The sequence below is a fragment of the Carcharhinus amblyrhynchos genome, chromosome 12 (assembly GCF_965287045.1).
Source record: "Carcharhinus amblyrhynchos chromosome 12, sCarAmb.v2.hapA, whole genome shotgun sequence".
Lineage (NCBI taxonomy): Eukaryota > Metazoa > Chordata > Chondrichthyes > Carcharhiniformes > Carcharhinidae > Carcharhinus > Carcharhinus amblyrhynchos.
The window spans coordinates 7,025,152-7,048,991 of record NC_137335.1 but is presented as its reverse complement, the minus strand read 5'-3'; the positions used below and the strand labels follow the sequence as shown (position 1 = coordinate 7,048,991).

Below are 23,840 nucleotides of genomic sequence, written 5' to 3'. Positions count from 1 at the left end.
GATTGTGGTCGGATGGCCTCCTTCTGCATTGTCGGGATTCTATGATTCTATGATCTTCTTTCATTCAAATCCTTCAGCATATTCTCATGTGATACGGCCAAGTGAGAAATGAGCAAATGGTTCCTTTCTCTTTCCATGACTCAGTTAACAGGCATTTATTAAAAGTAATTTACTTATCAATTCAACAACTGTAAAAGACACACACAAAGACAGGTTTTCTCAGAAGATAGCATTTATTATACTTAAAAATAAAAAGAGAAATGCTCCAACCAATACTCACACATACATTCAAGAGATTCACACACACAACTTAGTTACAAAGAGGAAGGGTGGGTCCCAAAAATGTGTCAATCATATACAGGTTGATAACTTGGACAGTTTTAGGTTGGGATGGGTGATCTTTCTGGGTTCTGCATCGAGACTATTTAAAATGCGAACGGGTAATCTCTGTCTCTTCTTTTGGAGTTAGTAGCTGCTTGGTTCATGATAAAGACGCTGTCTGTCATGTTTTGTCGGAGCTAAAAAGATATTTGGACACAGCATTCGCGAGTGATGGATCCTCTATTCCTTCTTATCAATAAGGAGAATGGAAGAATTCCTAAGGCTTCTTCAATCTACTCTGCTCAATTGTGTACAGTCTAGGGCACAATGTCTAGTAAAGATAATTGTTTCTAGCCATGCATACTGGTAAATTATTTACATAGAGATAGGCCCAAGACAATAGTTGTTTAATAGTGTCCCACTGATAATATTATAATCTTTAGTGGTAGATGGATGGAAGGTCTGTTCAGACAATGGTCACTTCATAATGCATTATTACAGTTTCGGTGCTGTTAGCAAGGACATTCAGCTGTGTCCTTTTGGTAGATTATGGTGAAACATCCCCTTTGACTGTGCCGACTATTTTATGTATATGCAGAGACAGCCAGTCTACAATGAGGGCACTGCTCATTTCCCTCCCTCTCCTCTCCTACAGTTTGATTCATCAGAAAACAGGCAAGGCACAAGCTTACAGAATGGCTGGAGGCAGTGAGAGGACCACTTCTTTTTCCTGCAACTCATTCACACCTTTTTGCACACTGACCTTGAAAACTGTTGTCCTTTTACACAAAGGGCTAGCCTGCAAACACATGACCTTCCTGCACAGACTAACCAGTTACTAAGCACAGTCATAACAAGCTCATTTGATTAAGATGGTCTGTTCGGCTCTCCCTTCTCATCTGGAGATACATTAACCAAAGTGACTAAATTTAATGTGTTGGTCCTCACCCACCTGAATTGTCTGATTATGTCTGAATGACATTGAGTAGTTGAGGAGATGGGAACTCACACTCATTTAAGCTTATTGTCCTTTCTGAGTGTGGAAATTACCTTCTGTTGTGTTTCCCTTAAATCCCCACAGTGGGTTACCTCATCTGTCAGGTATAGTTATATAAATGTTTGGCCATCTTGAGATTCACGTGAGTTTTTTAGAAACTTATTCTAAGATTTCAGCTCACTCTGTAAACAAAGCCATTTGCTGATAGAAAATTGGGTTTCTACCTTATGATATGGCCAAGCAATCTTGTTGCCTTTTCTTGATGATATTCATTAATGGGCATTCCTCCTCCATCAGCCTGAATGTCTTCGTTGTTCTTGTATTCAAGCTATAGGGGAATTTCACAGTAACTTCATTGCAGTGTTAATGTAAGCCTACTTGTGACAAGAATAAATAAACTAAGCTATTCTCTCCAACTGAGCCACTCCACCCTTTTCCAGAACTTTTAGAGGTCGGCTTTCAGCTCCATCCAGCGGAACACTTCAGGTGCAATCTTGACTATCATTTTCTTAAGATCACCATACATTCCTATGCTGAGCAATTGTTTGGAGAACGCATGCTTTGCTGTTGTTATTCCAGCACAGAGTTCTTTCTGACAGTAGCCATCTAACAAGATGATTCCTAAATACTTAAATTGTGATACCCATTCCAGTTGTTGACAATTTATCTCAACTTCAGCTTTCCCCCAAATATTTCTTCAAATCTTTGTAACTTTCGTCATTTTTATATTCATTTTCAGTTTGTGAGCTTTCACCACTTCATTCATTCTATCCATTAATATCAATGGATCTTCTGCTGTTCCAGCCACCAACCAATTAGTTTGTGAATGTCACTACCTCGACCAATTAACTTTCTACTTTGACACTTTTCTGTACTTCATCTAGTGTGTATTTCATCATGGATTCTCTCTTTTAACATAGAACATAGAACACTACAGCACAAACAGGCCCTTCGGCCCACAAGTTGCACCGATCACATCCATACCTACCAAGCCATAGAATTATCTGTAACTCCCAATGCCATTAAATCCCATGTACTCATCCAGAAGTCTTTTAAAAGACCCCAGTGAGTTCGCCTCTACCTCACTGATGGCAGCTGATTCCACTCACTCACCACCCTCTGAGTGAAAAACTTACCCCTAACATCTCCTCTGTACTTGCTTCCCAGCACCTTTAACCTGTGTCCTCTCGTAGCGACCATTTCAGCCTTGGGAAATAGCCTCCGAGAATCCACCCTATCTATTCCTTTCAACGTTTTATAAACCTCTATCAGGTCACCTCTCATCTTTCGTCTCTCCAGGGAGAAGAGACCTAGCTCCCTCAACCTATCTTCATAAGGCATGCCTCCCAATCCAGACAACATCCTTGTAAATCTCCTCTGCACCCTCTCAATAGCCTCCACATCCTTCCTGTAGTGAGGCGACCAGAATTGCACACAGTACTCCAAATGGGGTCTGACAAGGGTCTTATAAAGTTGCAGCATTACCTCCCGACTCCTAAACTCAATCCCTCGATTAATGAAGGCCAGTACACCATACGCCTTTTCATTGATTAATAGTGATAGCAGACAGGCTGCTCTCATCCTATACCCAATTATACCAGAAGCAGTTTCAGCAAATAATATCCCAATTGTAGCAATCTGTCCCATGCAGAGCTACAATCATAGCTATGACTGTAATACCATGTTCTGCTCACTCTTCTTTCCTTCTCTATGTACGGTATGCTTTGTCTGTATCGCACACAAGAAACAATACTTTTCACTGTATATTAATGCATGTGCCAATATTAAATCAAATCAAATCTTTTATCTTGCCAATGAACTCATATAGCCTTCAGCTCTTTCAACAGATTTGGCTGAGAAATACAGTGAATGAATTCAGAAATTTAATTTGATCCAGTTGTATTATAATAGAACACTGGTCAGTAAAGCAGATTATCTGGTCATTCATTTCATTGCTGCTTGTGGGACCTGGCTGGGTGCAAACTGGCTACCCCATTTCCCTTACATCAATATTTCCAAGATGCTGCATTGGTCATGAAGCATTTGGAAATATCCTGAGGTCATGAAAGGCACTATATAAATGCATACTCTCTTTCTTTCTTCTAACATTGCTAAGGCTTCCAGAATAAACCTGTATTTCACATGTTTCGGCAGCAGAACAAGTCTTAACATTTTCCTGCAATTGTGCATAACAAGGCATTAAGTCACTTGTTCATAATTACAAGTCTCTTGTTTACCTGCCGAGTTTTCCTCCCATAGCAATCTTTTCAGAAATGGATATGTTTTAAGTACAAAACACTACCCTATCTTTCAGGTGAAATAACAGTGGTCAGCAATAGATGAAAGGAACACATGTTCCCTTTTTTGATTTTAAGCATGTGTATACACTCACAGAGTAGTCATCCCATCCAAGGAAATGTCTGAGTCATCTTATGCTCATAGGAGACCTCAGAACATGTTTTCCTTTTGAGGACTGTCCATTTTTTTAATAGAAATTAGATATGAAGATATGCACATATTCCTGTCAAAGTCACAAATGACCAATTGCTTAACCATTAGCTAACTTTTATTGTAACACAATTAACCAATGAACAAATATTTCTGCTATTAATCAGGTCTCACTCATCAAGCTTCAATCAGGAGATTTTACATTTATGAACGAAACTGGCTTATCACATATTTATATTTGTAAACTTAATGAAAGCTTAAATAAAGTTACTGATTCTCAGCTAAGCCAGGTTTTTCAATACATTGTTCATATATTTGTGTGCAAGATTAGTGGACTACATCTCATCCAAACATTTCAAGGAATTTGAGTCGATGATCACCACTGTGCGACTTTTAAATATACACTGTGGATCTACATGTTCATTCAACATCAAGTGACAGATGAATAAAATTTTCTCCAATATAAACAACACATCAGCTTCACTTTGCCAGAAATGAAACCAATCTGTTTAGTTCTTGCAAAATGTCTCTGACCTTTACTCCCTGGTCCCATCTCTTTTCCACTTGAGCTGCTCACTCAGGCGAATCCTGATGATTCAACTTGACACTGTGTTAACTTCAAATCCCAAGTATTAAAACTGCCTATTTCCATCTTTTACCCCATCTTACTATCACTGTTGCTGAAAATCTCAACTCAGCCCTTGTCACTTCAAGCCTTCTGTATCTAAGTTTAAGTTTTTAAGTTTATTTATTAGTGTCACAAGTCGGCTTACATTAACACTGTAATGAAGTTACTGTGAAAATCCTTTAGTTGCCACACTGCAGCGCCTGTTCGGGTACACTGAGGGAGAAATTTAGTATGGCCAAATGCACCTAACCAGCGCGTTTTTCAGACAGTGGGAGGAAACCAGAGCACCTGGAGTAAATCCACGCAGAGATGGGGAAAATGTGCAGGCTCTGCAGAGATAGTTACCCAAGCTGGGAATCGAACCTGGGCCCCTGACGCTGTGAGGCAACAGTGCTAACCACTGTGCCATCCCAATGCTCTCTTCGCCAATTTTCTAAGTTCCTATCCAACATAAACTTCAACTTTCCCAAATGTCTGCACCCACACCTTCTTCCACACTAAATACCACTCCTCTATCAGCAATGTTCTATTCATCAGAAATCAAATTCAGAATATGTGCCCTCTTCTACCTTTTCTTCACAAATTAAAACTTTCAGTAATGAGGATTTTATTTTCAATGTTAGGCTATAGGAGGTTTTAAATTAAAAGTGAGGCTGCTACAGTACCTTAAATTAAAATCTATGTAAATCTAAGTTGAGTTTGTTTTTAATATGCACAATAGATCTATTTAACTAGAATTAATACGATGCAACATCTCACATGTCACAAAATAAAGTAGCAGATTTGGCTCAGCTATATTGTTTTAGGGATGGAGTTATACTTGCCCTCAAATGAATGGGAAAATATTATGTGCCCTGTATCATTCAGTGGAGAAGGAATCAAATATCTTCCCACTTTGTGATAATGCAAGGTAGTACTTTAACATAGAGAATTAATACATTAACATACAGCACAACCATGACACCCAAGTTCTGAACTTTGTGATCCAAATTGCCTGGAAAAATATATTACATGAAATAAGCTCAATAAAGACACGCAGGTGATTTTAGCTCAAATTAATATTTATCGAAAACTTTTGAGAACTTTTCTAAGCATCACAGCAAGTATTGCTAAATATTGCTGTAACACTAGGTGGGAAGTTAGATTTATAGCTCTCATGTTGGAATTGAATTTAGTGAGTTTAATTCCGGTCCTGAATAACATATTGTAAATCAATGACTAAATTTGCTGTTTCTACTGCTACTTGCAAAGCATTAAGTTTCACAGAATAGGAGTCTAATGCTAATCGATCTGAGAAACATTCACCAGGTTTCTTGAGGGGCATCTCAAGGCTACTGTTTGCTGTCCTGCTACCTAGAACAGTCCAGCTCAGATCCTGACGTGTTGTGTACAAACCACAAGCACAGCTAGAAAGTGCCTCTGACCAGTCAGTGTGTAGAGGTGTGTTGGGCAGAGCTGACCAACGATGGCCGTACCTAGTGTCAACGAAGTTCTCAGCACCATCATGTTCCAGTGAAGAGGCAGTGTGCTCCAGTGAGTGGCAGAAACAGTCAGCAACAATTCTGAACTCGGATTGAGAGCAGCCCAGCTTTGCTAGCTCATTGTTAGTCACACTGTGGCTCTGCAAAAAGAGTTCAGCTTAGAAAACATTCCACAGTAGTCTAATAACCTCGCTTACCATTTACAGTGCAAAAATCACCAACATCTTCAAAAATGCAATTTTTCAGCTACTGAAAACTGACTTGATTTCACCATACTCTAATATGTATTATTGCATACACGCACACAACTTCTATTGGACCAAACTGTGCCAGTGCACAAATCAAACCTCCATATTTTCAACTTATGAAAATCTGGGTGAAGATATCACACTGCTTCCATTACGTTGCTTATAATATGCTTTTTGAATTTTATCATAAATCAAGGCAAAAATTCAACAAAACAATCTAAACCAGTTCTGTCTGAATTAAATAAGTAGAGAGATTTGTGCAATAAACAGGTCAAATGAAAATAATTTAGTTTTCAAATCTGGTTTTGAGCAATTCTTGTTCATATTTTTTATTATCTGTAACTGTACAGAGATAGATCAGGTAAAATAATTGTGAGGAAGTTTAATTAAAGGGTGTAGATGATGTCCAACTCTGTGAGGCAAGTTTGAATGCTTTGTCTGAACCATCATTATCAAATTATTTTCTTTGCAACTGCTCTCTCTTTGTTATTTTTGAATTGAGTTCATGTCTCTTTTTGACAATGTTTTCCTTTATTTTTCCCTTGGTGGCAGGTGTTATGGAACATACTGACATCCAGACTGCTTTACACATTTGATATGCAATGATAGCCACATTAAAGCATTACAATTGTGAGACAAGCAATTTTTCCATTACTTAAGGTATATTTTAAATCCACAGGCAAACACTCATACACACAACTGTTCTCGCAGATGGACTCAAGGCCTTATGTTTCCATTTCAAGATTAAAGGGAGTAGTACAATGCTAGCCTAGGGCTTGGATTGTAGTGGTAGCAACCCTACCTCTGGGCCAGAAGGTCTGGGATCATGTCCCACTTCAGGACTTGATGGCCATAGAAGGGATATTCAGCACGCGGCCAAAGAGGTTAGTTACCAACCAGTAAATCCTTCCAATATCCCTGACAGTAGTCGGTAAGAGTGGGAGAGCTTCTTGGTCAGCTATACTGCAGAAGGCAGCAGCAAACCACTCCAGTGCCTTCCCAAGCATAATGATGAACCAATCGAATGGAAGTCCATGGTTGCTAGCACCCTCTTAGAAGACCCTCCCCTGAAGGGGGAGGAGGAGTAGAAAACTGGGAATGAGACAAAGATGGGAAAAGAAGAAAGAATGCGAGGTGGAGGAAGAACAAGAGAAGAATTGTTGGTGAGAGGAGAGGATAGGAGAGAGAAACATTTGGGAGAGAGAAAGGAACAGCTTGGAGAGTCAGAGCAAGGTGGAGGAAGGGCAGTAAGCTCCATTGAGGTAGGAATGGAACAAGAAAGATTGAATGGAGGTGATGTGAGAAGGAAAAAGGGAAGTACATGGCAGAGGTAGGACAGGAGGAGAAGGTGAGAGGAAGAGATGGCGCAAGGGAATGGAGAAAAGGGACACAGGAGAGGTTGCATTTGATAGGAGTGGATGGGTGCCAAATGCCATGATTTTGTGAAGGTCTTGTTTAGGCTATCATTAGTATTTGGTGGAGCTTGATCGTCCTGTAATTTTGTGTTTATGGCACTCCCTACAGATGCAGTACCTCTGGTTCCAGAGGTCTTTTCTTGCTTTAAATTGTTGATAAATTAGTCCATTTCTCATAGTGTTGCAGGTGAGATGTCAACACCAAATGTAGTCATAAGGTGAAGCAAAGAGGAAGGCAGGCAAGTATATTCTAGTGTTGATTTTAAAGAAATACCGCCGTTCAAACATTTTTAATTATACTTTGGCTTCATGTTATTTTTTAGCTAAACAACAATATCTACAATAACTGGGTCACAGAATCATAACCTTCCAGGTGGCACTAGGACTGTTCCACAGGACGGATTAAAGAGCTGGGAGCTGGAAAAACAGAGGTGCCACAGTGCCACCATTGATAGGAAAGTATAATTACAAGGTTGTGTAAGCAGATTTCATTTTAAACGTGGACCCAGGAATTTATAATGGGGGAAAAATGAGCACAATAAATAGACATGTTTTCTTCCCCAGCCATTAAGTATGACATTTTATATCATGAGGGGATAAAAACTATTCCTTACATCATTTAGTACAAGTTCTTAAAATTATAATAAATCACCTATGCATTAGTAGTAACAAAAAAAGTTATTTTCAAAGTTCTGCCAAACCCACTGGAAATTTTTTTTAGGATGAAACTAGTCGAATAGATAAGGGAGAACAAGTAGATGTTGTGTATTTGGTTTTTCAGAAAGTTTTGATAGAGTCCCACAAAAGATGTTAGTGTTCAAACTTAAAGCACATTGGATTGGGGATAATATACTGGCACTGTTACCACGGGGATCAGTGCTTGGGCCCCAGCAATTCACAATATAGTTCAACAATTTGGATGACGAAAACAAACATAACATTTCAAAGCAGATGACACAAAACTAGGTAGAATTATGAGTGGTGAGGAGAAAGTAAAGAGGCCCCAAGGTGATTTTGACAAATTAAGTGAATAAAAATATGGCAAATACAGAATAATGTAGATAAGTGTGAAATTATCCACTTCAGTAGGAAAAACAGAATGGCAAGAGTATTGTTTAAATTGTGATAGATGGGGAAATGTTGATGTACAAAGGGACATGGGTGTCCTTGTACGCCAGTCAATGAAAGCAAACATGCAGATACATAACATAAGAAATAGGAGCAGGAGTAGGCCAACTAGCCCTTCGAGCCTGCCCCGCCATTCAATAAGATCATGGCTGATCTGTCTTGGCTCAGTTCCACATTCCCGCCCTCTCCCCATAACCCTTAATCCCCTCTCTTATCAAAAACCCATCAACCCACGTCTTAAAAATATTTAGCAAGGTAGCCTCCACCACTTCAACGGGCAGAGAATTCCAGAGATTCACCACCCTGAGTGAAGAAGTTCCTCCTCAACTCCGTTCTAAACCGCCCCCCCTTTATCTTGAGGCTGTGCCCCCTAGTCCTACTATCCTTTCTGAGCAGGAAGAGTCTCTCCACCTCTATCCTATCCATCCCATTCATCATCTTATACGTCTCAATGAGATCTCCCCTCATTCTTCTAAACTCTAACGAGTACAAGCCTAATTTATTCAGCTTCTCCTCATAGCTCAACCCCCTCTACTCCGGCATCAGCCTAGTAAACCTCCTCTGCACTCCCTCCAAGGCCAAAATATCCTTGCGTAAGTACGGCGCCCAAAACTGCACACAGTACTCATACTGCACACAGTACAGATACGGCAAGCAGGAAGGCAAATGGTATGTTGACACTCATTGCAACAGGACTTAAGTACAAGAGCAAGGATGTCTTCCTACAGATGTACAGGGCCTTGATGGGACCATACTTGGAGTATTGTGTGCAGTTTTGGAGGACAGCGAAGGTTCACCAGACTGATTCCTGGGTTTCAGCATTGTTGTTTGAGGAGAGATTGGGTTGATTAGGTCTGTATTTATTTAAGTTAAGAAAAAATGAAAAGGGATCTCATTGAAACATATAAATTTCTGACAGGGCAAGACAGATTGGATGCAGGGATGATGTCTCCCCCGGCTGGAGGGTGTAAAACAAGGTGTCACATGGCTCAAGATACACGGTAGACCGTTTAGGACTGAGGAGAAATCTCTTTGCTCAGAGGGTGGTTTACCTGTGTAATTCTCTACCACAGCAGGCCGTGGAGGCCAGGCTGCTGAATATACTTAAGAGAGAAATGGATAGATTTCTAGGCACTGAAGATGTCAAGGGATGTGGAGACAGAACGGAAGTATGGCATTGAGATAGAGGATCAGCCATGATCAAATTGAATGGCAGAACAGGTCCGATGGCCCATTTGTCCTAATCCTGCTCCTATTTTCTATTTCTGTGTAAATAAAGAACAAACCTTATATCCAACATAAGCAGCGAGATGTGTTTCAGTACAACCTCCTCCTAGTACAGCCAAAGGCTCTTTGATAACAAGTCGCATCACACATTCTGCAGACTGACAGACAAGCTGCAACATACAGGGAGATAAAATTAGCAAAGAATGCATATAGATTTGTCTGGAAAATTCTGACATAGCTGTCTCATTCAGATGTGCATGTTTGAAGGAGTGGATAATTTAAATTACACTTGCAGTTAACAATTCAAACATTATTTGCCATGAGTATTTTCTAACCTAAAGGGCTGTGAATGTGTGGAAAAAAATAAAGTACCCTAAACACACACCTTGAGCAGAAATATTGCTGTGGAGCAACATGAGGAGATTTTGAACTGAGTGCTGTAACCTGCTCCATCTGTCGTTTCTCTCTGATTTTATAACCGTAAAGCCATTACTCTAACGCCAGTAAGGTTTAAAGCAATGCTTGTATTTTTTAAAAATATTTTAATTTCAAAGTTTCTCGTTAAACTGTGCTGCTGCTGTGTGGTAAACGAATACCTTTCTCAGTTGTATGAAATCCCAATGAATTAACTTCAAGTTTCCAAGTAGTTAGATGCAGAGAAAACAAAGAGCCTGCAAGAAGCTGGCAGATCAGAATTCTCTCCCAAATGTTCTTAACTGTGTGTTGTATTATCTTAATAGCGTATTTTACCACCACAAGGTGGCAACTGGCTTTCTTCTGTGAGTGAATTCTGGGAACCATGATATCACTGCAATTAGAACATTTTAGATTTGCCATAAAGCTCTGGGGAAGAAAAAATACTTAGTGTATAAATGTGACAGATTAGATATCTTACAAACAATAATCCCCCCAAATTCTTACAAGGCAGCTACAGAAGGCAACCGAGTCACAACAGTCGCATCCTTCACAGACTTCACTTCATGAAGAAACAAAAATGCAAGGTTCATTATACTGAAGCAAAGCAATTATTTTCTTGTGTCTGCAACACAGAGTAAATGAAATAGAATACTTGGGACATAAATGTGTTTATGAGTGAGCTATTAAAAAAAAATTAAAGTATTCAAGATTGTGTAGATTAAATCTCTCTGCAGCTTTCCAAACTATAATTTCAAGTTTCCTTTGAGAATGAACCTCCCCAACTGGTGTTCCCTGAATTAGGTGATAGTTTATTCCACAAGTTAACGTTGCCACATAAGGGAAATGTTTTCTCCAATTCCAGTTTGGCAAAAGCTGCATAATGTGAAAATAACTTTCTAATCCTGCAATCCTAGATGAATTAAACAAAACTGTTTACATCATCTGCACATCTTTGAAAAAAATCCTCAGTCTGCACTTCTTAAAAAAAATCCTCAATACTTGCCTGAAAATCAATAATCTTTGTCCTCTTATCTTGCCTTCATAGTTCAATGATCCAAAATATCATTGTGTCTTTCTGCTCCTTTCTGATGGATCAATGCTTCTTTGGCGATCTTGTGACTGATACTGAATACATGATTTAAGCGCTATCTTTGTACATTTCCTTGGAACTATCTGACTTTGGTAATATGCTCTAATGTTCATGTTGTAGATAGCTTTTACAGTAATAATCGGCAAGGAATTTCAGCTTCTTTTACTCTTCCAACATCATGAAAGTTATTACAACGCAATTTGCAATGCTGGTTATTTTTTCTGCCAAAAGCGCCCTTACGATAATGACTGTTAAACTCCATTTGCTTATTATTAGCCCATTAATGAGTGCTTCTGGATCCCTTTAAATATCTGACTCTGCTAAGCATTCTGCATTCCACGCTTTTCTGTGCCATCAGCAAATTTAGGAAATTCTGCTTCTAATCCTCTAATCTAGCTCATTTGTACTCGGGTGAAAAGTAGAGATCTAATGACTGGGTCTGTGGCTTTGTCCACTGGACATCTCCCAGCTCAAATAATACACATTTATAATTACCCTGAGTTTCCTGTTGTCTAACCAGTTTTTCATCCACTAAATCCACAAATCCTTACTTCTGTTCAGACTCTTTATCAAATGGCTTTTGAAAACCAAGAAGCTTAATTTCACAGGATGCCATAGATTCTAAAGGGCCATATAGGTTTGTGAGAGAATTAACTATAAAGGCATACAAGGAACAACAAATTACCTAATTTTCCAGAACCCGTTTTGTGAATCTTGAATTCCTACTGAGTAACCTCCAATAGGAGAATTAAAAATTATATTGATAATTTTCACTCAAGAGAAATTTCTTACAATCATAATCTTCTAAAATTTGTCCATGTTTCAAATTTTTTTTAGAATCACAAGGCTCCTTCTCAAAGGGTCAATATTAATCCCCTCACATTTACTAAAATATACAGTTCAAAATTCAAAATTCCCCAATATACAGAGGAAGATTGTGTTTCTTTTCATAGTTAACAAGTTAAATCATGGGAACTTTGGGTCTCTGATGGGATCCTGATCATTTTCATTTGTAATTCACCCAATAGGCAAATAAAAAGATAAAAGCAAAATACTGCGGATGCTGAAATCGGAAACAAAATTCAGATTGTTTTGCTATTATTAACAAAACAATTCAGGAAATGTTGGAAAATCTCAGAAGGTCTGACAGCAACTGTGGGGAGGGAATAGAGCCAACATTTTGGACGAAGGGTCATCTAGACTCGAAACATTGGCTCTATTCTCTCCCCAAAGATGCTGTCAGACCTGCTGAGATTTTCCAGCATTTTCTGTTTTTGTTTGAGGCAAGTAGCAGGATTCAGTGACAATGCTATCAATTGTAAACTGGTGGTGCAGGGTAGAAAAGAATATTAACCCAAAGAAATCTGTCACTAGCTAAATTATTTCAGTAATTAACCAGTGCTTTTGACAAGGTACTGCATGGTGGGTTGTTGCAAAAGGTTAAATCTCATGGGATCCAGGGTGAGGTAGCTAAATGGATACAAAATTGGCTTGATGACAGAAGAAAAAGGGTGATTGTCCACGGTTGTTTTTCAAACTGAAGATCTGTGACCAGCGATGTGCCTCAGGTATCACTGCTGGGTCCACTTTTACTTGTCATTTATATTAATGATTTGGATGAGAATATAAAAGTCTTAGTTAGAAGTTTGCAGATGACACCAAGATTGGTGGCATAGTGGATAGCGAAGAAGGTTATCTCCAATTGCAGTGGGATCTTGATCAATTGGGCCAGTGGGCTGACGAATGGTAGATGGAGTTTAATTTAGATAAATGCAAGGTGATGCATTTTGGTAGACTGAACCAGGGCAGGACTTACTCAGTTAATGGTAGGGCACTGGGGAGAGTTCCAGAACAAAGAGATCTCGGGGCACTGGTTCATAGCTCCTTGAAAGTGGAGGTGCAGGTGGAGAGAGTGGTGAAAAAATCATTCGGCATGCTTGGTTTCATTAGTCAGAACACTGAATACAGGAGTTGGGGCGTCTTGTTGAAGTTGTACAAGACACTTGGAATACTGCGTACAGTTGCGGTCACCTTATTAATAGAAAGGGTATTATTAAACTAGAAAGAGTGCAGAAGACATTTACTAGGATGCTACTGGGATTTGATGGTTTGAGTTATAAGGAGAGGCTTGATAGACTATAACTTTGAAGAACTTGTAGTGTGTAGAAGGCTAAGGGATGATCAGCCTTGAGGGGTCTATAAAATAATGAGGGGCATAGATCAGCTAGAAAGTCAATACCTTTTCCCAAAGGTAGGGGAGTCGAAAACAAGAGGGCATAGGTTTAAGGTAAGAGAGGAGAGATACAAAAGTGTCCAGAGGGGCAATATCTTCACACAGGGTGATGAGTGTCTGGAACAAGCTGCCAGAGGTAGTAGTAGAGGCGGGTACAATTTTGTATTTTAAAAAGCATTTAGACAGTTACATGGGTAAAATGGGTATAGAGGAACATGGGCCAAATGCAGGCAATTGGGACTAGCTTAGGGGTTTAAAAAAAAGAGCTGCATGGACAAGTTGAGCTGAAGGGCTGTTGCCATGCTGTAAACCGCCATGACTCTATGACTCTAATCTTGCTCCTTTAGTATAGCTCATGCAATATCTCACACTTCCATGTGGCAAAGAGTGATCCTGCTTTGAAGTGCATTCTATTTAACCAAAGGTGTCAGTGATAGGGGACTTGAAGCAGTCGGGAGTCAGTACGGTGATTCTGAGCAGTCCCTTTTGATGTTTGGATGATTTTTAATGGGACAAGGAAGTAAATGACTGGAACAACTGTAGACCTAGCAGTCCTGCTTGAACTCATTGTTTCAGCAATGTCCTGGCATTCTTCCAATCAATGGTTTTATGAGCCTTGGTGAAATCTTTGCCTGAATCCACATCATTCAATGTTGTGATTCAGAGCAGTACATTTGACATACCAGTCATGACTTTAGGAAAACAGAGGTATCTTCAAGCATATTGCACAAATTTACAATTTAGGATTTGTCACTAAATCGTTTTTAAATGTTAAAGTGTTAACTGAAGAATTCAACTATTAAACTTCATCGAGCACTGATCCACAAGCAGAAACAGATACATCACCATGGGCAACATGGAACTAAATGAGGCGATAGTGGTTGAAAAATAACCCAGAGGATTATACAGCAGTGTTACATAAGTTGTACGTTGGTTTTCAAAGGCAATGTCTTCCAATGCTTCAACAATTATTATCAGGAGAGTGCAACCTTGACTTAGATGCTCTGTCAGGAGATAACAAAAGGATTTGGATTGATATATCACATTTCATGACTACAGAACATCCCAAAGGACTTTCCAGCAATGAAATACAATGAAGATTTGAAGTTTTTCTGCTGGCGATAATTTTAATACTGATGATTCCAAGTTTCCCACTTTTTTGTTTATAATCCTGCTTCATCTATTGCTGCCATTTCAGTCCAACCTTTGGAGATATTCTTAGCAGCTAACTTCTTTACACAGTGAAGAAAATCAACAAAGCTGGATTTTTTCAGCTTTCTGATCCACTTGCCATTTACAAGTTTCATAATAGCTGCTGCTTGCTGGTAGGTAATGAAAAATCACTGATCTAGACCAAAGGGGATGAAACATCAACTAAGAAAACAATATAATTCTGGCATGGGGATCACTTGGCCTACCTTCAATTCATTCACTCCAGCTTCAGTTCGATTGCATAGGACCAAAGTACACACAGGTTTGTTCTCATGTGGGATCAGATGCAGAAATCGCTTGGAACCAAACTTCACCACAGACAGGTTCTTAACATTGCCATAGCAGTCAGGGGGAATGGAATGATAATATGAACTAATGGATTGTGCACCTAGCAAAGTCAAAATGGCCAGATATTACAACATTGTAGACAGCATAAAGAAATAGAAAGATCCACAAATTGAACATCATACAGTATGTGGAGAAATTTAACAATAATCCATCACAAATTAATATTTCAGATCTTGCAATGTATCAATTAAACACTGAGCAAACATTAGCTAATGGAACATGTTCAGCTATTACACGTGATAAACTACAGTCAAACAATGGAGATAAGTGAGCAATTTGTCAGTACAAGTGTGCTATTAAGCTAAACCTTTATTAAATAATTCAAGCAATCTAATTCTTATTGATAATGTTACCGTGCATCCAAACATAGAATCATATAGCACAGAATGAGGCCATTCGGCCTTTCGTACCTGTGCCAGCTCTCTATCAACCGTTGCTATTCAGTGGATAGGTTTGGAAGGTAAAAATAATTGGAATATTTATTGAGGAAAAACCTTTTTAAGTTTTGTAATTTGTTCAAAGCTATTTCACATCCACCCTAAACCAAAATGGGCAAAATTAAGTGTACAAAAGTAAATGGACATCATTTCTGCAGGATTTCTTTCCATTGTCAGAGAAATGACAGTGGCAGATTGGGGAATTCATAGAAATTCCAGGCAAAAATGTTCTAACATTTAGCATAAAAAATGTAGAACTTCACGATAGATGTGAGACGATGTGAAATAATATATCGGGTAGAGTTTTAAGATGTCATCGTGGTGGGGCGGGCTGTCCAAACCCATTGACTTAGAGCGGATTGATAAACCTTGTACAATTCTGCCCAATATTCTATTTGGAAAATAGTAATTGTGACATTATAGAATCTGGTCTGCTATATTTGTGCCTCAGTGCTCATGCATGCATCCCATTTTCCCTCATCGAGGTTAGATTTCATATATCTTACTTGTTATTATTTAACACGTGCAGACTTGGCAGATAAATATCAGACAAACAATATTATAAGCATGCAAAATGTGTGGGTACTGGATCGTTTAGCAAGGCTCAGTGATGTGTGACACCTGCAAACTTATTTAGTGTCGTCATGAAGGCCTCATAGGTCTAGTCAAATGTATCAAATTGATCTGAGGCAATTTCATAGAATCCCTACAGTGCAGCAGGAGTCCATTTGGCCCATCGTGTCTGCAGTAACTTTCTGACTGAGGAACATGATCCCATTCTATCCCTGTAACCCCGTGCATTTATCATGGCTAATCCATGTAACCTACACAGTGCCAGGGACCCAGGTTCAATTCCTGGCTTGGGTAACTGTCTGTGTGGAGTTTGCATGTTCTCCCTGTGTCTGTGTGGGTTTCCCCCAGGTGCTCCGGTTTCCTCCCACAGTCCGAAAGACACGCTGGTTAGGTGTATTGGCCATGCTAAATTCTCCCTCAGTGTACACAAACAGGTGGAGTATGGCGAGTAGGAGATTTTCACAGTAACTTCATTGCACTGTTAATGTAAGCCTAATTGTGACTAATAAATAAACTTTACATCTTGGAATACTAAGGAGCAATTTAACATGGCCAATTCACATAACCTGCACACCTTTGGAATGTGGGAGGAAACCAGAGAAGCTGGAGGAAACCCTTGCAGATATGGGGAGAACATGCAAACTTCACAGTCACCCTAGGCCAGAATTGAATCCAGGTTCCTGGTGCTGTGAGGCAGCTGTGCTAACCACTGTGCCACCGTGCTAATGTCTCCTTGATCAGCTCAATGTCCATTTTGATTATAGCTCTGTGAAACAATTTGGTACATTTGACTACTTTAGTACCTCTATAAATGCAACTGGTTATTATTGTTTCCTTAAGCTCACACAATCCATTTATTTATTTTTGCTACACTCTGTGATTTACGAAGATGTTAATTATCCAATTGTTCAAAATGCTACATCAAAACTACATAAGTGGCTGTTTTTGTAACGTATTTTGATTTTTTTTAATGGAAGAGAGTTATTTTCAAAGGTGATCTCCTTTAAATCCACTTTATTTGTCTAACAGGATCCTTTAAAAAACCATGCCATGTGAATGTGTTTATGGTTGATTAACATATTGCAGAGTGCAATATTTTATGCTTACATGGACAGTGATAGCACTGTGGTATTTAGTTCAGATCACAGGAGACTGGCATACATGTGCCAGCTCCATGTAATTTCTGCTACGTTCTTTTCCTGATGGCAGTATTGTGGACATGTAAGTTTGTCTTCCCTGGTTGTCCATGCTGCTAAAGTGGATGGGGGAGTTGAAATTCTAGGCTTTGAACCAGCCACAGAGTCGTGTAGGGGGCAGTGTTGATTAACCCAACCGCTCATTTTCTCTTCCTCTAATGGAACCACTTCAAAACCAGCTTTGGCTAGGTAACCTGGCAGTTCTGTGTTCTACTATTTTCAAAGTGCATCAAGGTTAGGTATTGAGGTGCTGTTGATTGATTCCTGACACTATCAATATTATATTGATTTAGCTGAATGAAATAGTATTTCTTTTGAAATCAGTAAAACCAGTGTTAATACAAACCAGTTGCTGTGATAATAATTGAGAATAAAACTGTGGGGGTGATGGGCTAAACATGTTGTTTCTGTTTGGAAGTATCTTATACCTTCAGTGTGTGAAAGTATGAACTATTGCCAGCCAAATATATTTTTCGTTAACAATATACACTATCTGATAGTGAATCAATGCCAAAACCCAGACTAAGCAAGTTAAAAAGATTTGATTTTAGAAGACTGGAGATGGCATATTAATCTAAAAAGACACAATCATAATAGAATTCCTGCAGTGCAGAAGGAGACCATTCAGTCCATCCAGCCTGCACCCACAACAATCCCACCCAGGCCCTATCCCTAGAAATCCACGTATTTACCCCGCTAATCCCAGACACTAAGGGGCAATTTAACATCGTCAATCAACATAACCCACACATCTTTGGAGTGTGGGAAGAAACCGGAGCACCCAGAGGAAACCCACACAGACACAGGGAGAATGTGCAAACTCCACAGTTACCTGAGGCCAGGGTTGAACTCACGTCCCTGGCGCTGTGAGGCAGCAGTGCTAACCACTGTTTCAACGTGATGATTTGAAATTTTTTTTAGGCATTTGAAGATTGCGATCTGCACTTGTTGTTACACTAAAGACACCAGGAAGTTACAGCCTCGCTTGAGCAAGATCTGAAAATCCCTCCTGAGGCTAACAAAGATTTCCGTTCTGGGAACCTTGGCAAGCGCTGATTCCAGGATGGGCGAGGTGTAGAGTTCGGGACACAGTACCAAGTTCTTTCATTGATAGCTGTTCAGGAACAGTTTTAAAAATATTATTTTTATGACTTTTCAGTACAACTTGTCTTTGCACCATATTATTGAAGTGGAAAAGCATTGTAAACAAGTTGACTGAGCTCTGAATTGCAGAAATATTAATTGAAAGCTATACTCACGCATCCACGCCAATTATCATTTCCTATGTCAATTACAAAACCACAAAATTTCAATTTGCAAAAATAAATTAAAAATAACCAGCAATACACAGACCACTTAATTTGCATATGCTCGTGAGAAAAACCTGAAGAACTCATTCACACATGCAACATCTGTAAATTACAGTGTGCAACCATTCACAGGCTCTAAATAAAAAGGTACAGTAAACTGCCAACCCTCCATTAGCCTCCAAATAATTATTCAGTAACAGAAGCTTGTTTCATGGGCTGCCTCAGTAAAATTTTATGGTGCTACTATGGCATGAATAACTTAAGCTACTGAAAACTACAACGTTCAAATATGTTCCCCGCTTGTCACAAAATACCGTGGCTTTATTAACTTTGCTCAGCGGTTTCTAAAGGAGTCAGATAGTAAAGCTCCTTGAACCTTGAATAAAAACACTCCATTTGAAATTTAAGTCATAAAGGTACATTAGCACAAAATATTAAGAATAACTAGGGTATGTCATGCAGAAAGGAGTTTAGTATTGCAATAGAATTGTAGGATTTTGATGAACTACAAGTGCAACTCTAGTCTCTCATAACAAGCCCACTGAGTTATTTACATCTGTTGAATTTTACGAGATAATGGGTTAACACTTTGTTACTTCATATTTAGGGCTTTGGTTTGAATCCAGTCAATACTGATTTCAACTTTAAAAGTTCTCTATGGATATAGATTTTAACTCAGTCTCTAGTGGGTGTGGATGCACAGCATAAAGCACCATATGGCAAGGTGCTCTACAAGAATCTGGCTTGGCCTATTACACACACCAATAAAAACTTAGGAATTGGGGAGATACCAAAATCTGCTGATTAATGCAAATTGGGAAAGAGGGTATTGAATAAGCTACTGCTGGACAGATAGATGGCAGATGGACTACACGAAAGTGTGAAGAAATTTTGACAGCAGGAGGAAAAATGGTTACAGGTGGGATTTTCCACCAGCCCATCCCTCACCCCTATGGCGTATCTTCCAGTGGCGGGAAGGGCAGCTCGCCAAGGGACATTGGCAGGATCTTCTGGTCCCGCTGATGTCTAAGGCATTTTGCGTGGTTCACCCATAAGGCCTCAGGGGTCACCTTTGGTGGGACTGGAAGATTGTGCCAACAGGAAGGGCTGGAAAATCCCACCCTACATCCCAAATGGTAAGCATTTAAATTGGGTAGAGGGCAGAAACACACTGGTATGCAAATACACAGGTTAATCAAGATGGCAATGAAAGTAGAAAAGATCATAAAGTGACAAACAGAATTCTTAGTTTTGTAGAGACATAAAAAAAATGAAAATGTTCTCCAAGAACTTAGTCAAGCTGGGCTGGAGTATGTTGCACAGTTTTGGGCAGCCCATTATCATAAGAATAGACAGCAATGGAAACAGTGCATGAGAAATTTAAGGCATGACTGAATAAAAGTCTTCAAAATTAGTGGGACTGTAGGTTAAATGGTGATAAGCTGTTTCCACAGACAGTTGAAAGCCAAATTTAAGTGCAGTTCTGAGGCAGCGCAATAATCTTTCAGATAAGATGCTAAACTGAAGGAAGAATGCTCACCGCAAGCTTGAGGAACATCTTCTGATTAAACACTTTAAAGCATTACAGACTCAGCATTGAGTTCAACAACCTCACACCATAAATTCTATTCTCCGTTTTGACTGATTAGTTTCTAAGTCCCAGTCTGTTTCTTGTTTTTATATTTTTTGCTTTCAGACACAGCTATGCATTATTCTGCCATTAATACCGGCCCTGGACCAATGGTTTCTTTCTGACTATTGCCACTTCCTTTGCCTTTTGTTCCACAGCATCTTTGCTACTTAATCACTTCTGTCCTGTCCCTGTCCCAGATCCACCCTTTTGTTCTCCCTCCCCCTCACCCTTTTCAACAGTACAAAATCCACCACACTCCCTTTGGTTGCAAAGAAGTCATATTCGACTCTAAACATTAACTCTGTTCCTCTCCCCTCAAAAGAGAAAATGCTGGAAAATCTCAGCAGGTCTGACAGCATCTGTAAGGAGAGAAAAGAGCTGACGTTTCGAGACCAAAGCTTCTGACAAAGCTTCCGTTCCTCTTCAGAATTTTGCCAGCACTTTGTTTTAATTTCAAATTTCCAGCATTCACAATATTTTGCAAATATATTAAACTACAATCCCATTCACCTGTTCAGGAGGAAATAAAAGATCCTGCAACGTAAAGTCAAAAATTATCTCCTGCCAAACTAGCAAAATCTGATTAGCTAATTGTATATTTCACTGCTGTTTAAGTGCAAAATGGCAGCTGGCTTCAATTCTAATTCACTGGTGGTTGTAAGTACTTTGGTATGTTCAAAGGATGTGAAAGATTCTATATAAATACACCTTCATAAATGTAAAAGGGCTAATGGAGATTAGAAAATACCTTTCTTTCCCCGGGATTGAACAATAGACTTTTGCAATGCTGTCAAGAGCTACCAAGAGAACAAATTCAGTCAGCCATTGGAATGCTAGAGTGAAATTTCCACTAACATATTTTATTTTTATCATATGGAATTGCAAATCTCACACTTTCTGCATCCATTGTCATTGCCTGATTGGATGTAGGAAAGGCCAGAATTTCTAGACGGTGTCAGTAATGTAATTTAACTCCAAATATATTTTCAATTTCATGCTCCAGTTCCACAATTTATTCACATTTTATTGGAGGAACACATCCCTTCTATGCAATATACCATTAATGCGTTCTTAACAATGTTTAAGAACATTCCATCTTTATTATTAGGGATTACATTAGAAATTGATTCCTTTACCAAATGAGTTTGTTGCAATCTGAAGTCAACACTCTGGAAATCACTGTAGTCGAGAACATGCAACACAGAGTAAAATTATTATTCTACTCATTTGGCTTGTGTGAACAGATTTTGTTTTGCTAGATTTCTGAAGCACAGGATTTCTCCATCTGATACTTAAGACCATTGGCTTACATTTGAAGTCAGCTGCTGCTGTTTTGTTGAACCTGACCTTGCCTTCAGATAAAGAGAAGCACATGGAAGAAGTAGGGATCAAGAATGGATTCTTTTGAGATCCAGCTTCAGATCAATGTTGAGCCCTGACTAGTCTAACATAAATTTTATTTCCAACTATTATTTTGATCAATATTAACATCAACATCAATATTAATTCTGCAGCCGTTGCATAAAATTTCTCTAAATGACTCATTTTATGATATTTTAGCTATTTATAAATGGAAATCCCTTGGCGTTACTGCACCATATGAGACTTATCCAAATCAGCATCTCCATTGAAAACAGCAATACTTGCTCCAATAAAACATTAGCATTTCTGGATTGGGAGTTGCTTGTCCTTTTCATATATTTTGACTATTTTTTATAGTTTGTATTTCTTTCTTTACATATTTTTCCATTATTGAGATCCTCCATTCTGCACTTCCTCAAAAAGGATTGCAGGTGGATGACTTGCCCCCAAGTCTCTCTGCTGGTCATTGGGTGTTAGGAGTTGTGCAGGAGCAATGGGATTAGCTCTCAATTTTTTTCGTGTCAACTTGGCACCTCCTCTTGCCAGCATGGGTGACACTGAGAATTTATCATGCAAGAGACTGCACTGACAACCTTGATGACTATTATCCTGTGATAAAGCACTAGTTTTTTTATAGAATAGACCCAGCAAATACTGAAAAGATTCAGTCCTTGGTTGATGTTGCCATTGTACTTTATCTTTTGATGTCTTATGAGTCAACTGGATGCAGATATTGATTGCTGCTAGGTAGAATGGGAAACTAACCCGCAGGCAATTAATCTGATGGCCAAAAGAACATTCAGTTATATGCACAAAGGAAATAGCTTTTGGACCGCGTATTGTAACTAAATAAGTTGCACAATTCAGTTAGCAGCATGTGGTTTTAAGGAATGTTTACTATGAATAACTGAGGCAAAGCAAAGATTGTTATTTGAGATACAAGATGACCTCTTCCCCCACCAATCTTAGGGAGTTCAAAAAGATGGCAAACAATGGGCCTACGCATGAAGAACATTTTGCACACTTTCATCCTAAGAGTATCCTATTGACAAACATCACACAATACATCAGTATCAGAGATGCTAGTAGAAGTGTACATTGTTAGTCATTAACATACTGACCTGTCAATTGAATGAGAGGCTCCATGAGGGCAATTCCAAGCCTATCTTCCACCATCACCTGTTGCTCACGGAGATACTGTTTTAGAATTGGGTGGATCACTTTCTGGCACAGCACAAGGTGAACTTGGTCACAAACTAGCTGTCTTCCCACCTTCAGCAGTTGTGCAAGTGATTCATCTTCTGGGCTAAAACCTGATGCCACCTCCCAGGTCCCGTTCCCACTGTCAACAACATCTCCAGACATGGATACAACAAAAACAGCTATCTTAATGCAACCAAATGTCAACTTTGTGATATCAATTGTTGTTGATTGAGATGCAAATATTTCTATAAGGATCCCAGAAAGCACACAGGAGTCTGTAACACATTGTCCCTCAATGGGAACAATCAGCATTTTTCCCAAGGAAATGTTATCTCCAATCACAGATGGAATTATATAAAAGAATGCCTTTAACACTAAGGAACTGATGTAGTCAGCTTCTTTTGTAGTCAACATACAAGTAGGCTTATTTATCACTGTATGAACGAGCGAAAGCAAAGTCTTGCAGTTACTAAAATCTATTTGTATTCTGCAGCTACATTCCTCGGATGTTAGGTAGTCGATGCAAATATTCAGAAGGTGTTTATAAATTTTGACAATGTGACTGCAGGGTACATTAAGTCGTTTTGCATTTTCAGCCATATTACAGCATAGGATTGCTGTAAACAGTCCAGAATCATTAAATCGAGAAACATGGTTCAACACGGAAGCTATTATTAGCTTCATCACAGGATGGGACACAGAAAGATTACCCAAAAGCGCAGAAGACTGGGACGTGGTTATAACATAGCCTCCCACAGCATTGTGAATTAGTTTTAGTCGACCAAATGGACCATAACAGGACTCCACAATTCCTCTAAAAGTGGACAGAGCCTGACAAAGTACATCACTATTTAAGTGTCCAGAGCTGCATAAAGATGCCACCTTAGGTACAATGCAGGACATCATTCAGGTAGAGTGGAAGATTTCAAAGAC

At 39.1% G+C, this 23,840-nt stretch overlaps 1 protein-coding gene across 2 annotated transcripts; it reads right to left on the bottom strand.

Annotated features, from left to right (window-relative positions):
• Positions 1–269: 269 nt before the first annotated feature.
• mkks (MKKS centrosomal shuttling protein) lies at positions 270–23,817 on the bottom strand. 2 transcript variants are annotated; one of them, XM_080200019.1, is made up of 5 exons: positions 22,826–23,817; positions 15,052–15,233; positions 9,953–10,063; positions 5,870–6,015; positions 270–1,646 (listed from the first exon to the last, which is right to left on the bottom strand). In XM_080200019.1, exons 1-5 carry the CDS (start codon positions 23,811–23,813, stop codon positions 1,544–1,546), a joined length of 1,530 nt encoding a protein of 509 aa, XP_080056145.1. In that variant the 5' UTR covers positions 23,814–23,817; the 3' UTR covers positions 270–1,543. The 2 variants fall into 2 exon arrangements, with proteins under 2 accessions (XP_080056145.1, XP_080056142.1); XM_080200016.1 differs by lacking the exon at positions 270–1,646 and having other exon boundaries at positions 5,249–6,015.
• Positions 23,818–23,840: the final 23 nt, after the last annotated feature.

What these genes read in the sequence shown, in the direction of transcription:
- mkks (XM_080200016.1), bottom strand. Translation starts at nt 23,813, where the DNA reads ATGATGTCCTGCATTGTACCTAAGGTGGCATCTTTATGCAGCTCTGGA. An exon ending in GCCTCTCATTCAATTGACAG is followed by an intron (nt 15,234 to 22,825) that starts GTCAGTATGTTA and finishes TGACTTTGCTAG; the next exon opens with GTGCACAATCCATTAGTTCA. An exon ending in CTGGAGTGAATGAATTGAAG is followed by an intron (nt 10,064 to 15,051) that starts GTAGGCCAAGTG and finishes TGTATGTTGCAG; the next exon opens with CTTGTCTGTCAGTCTGCAGA.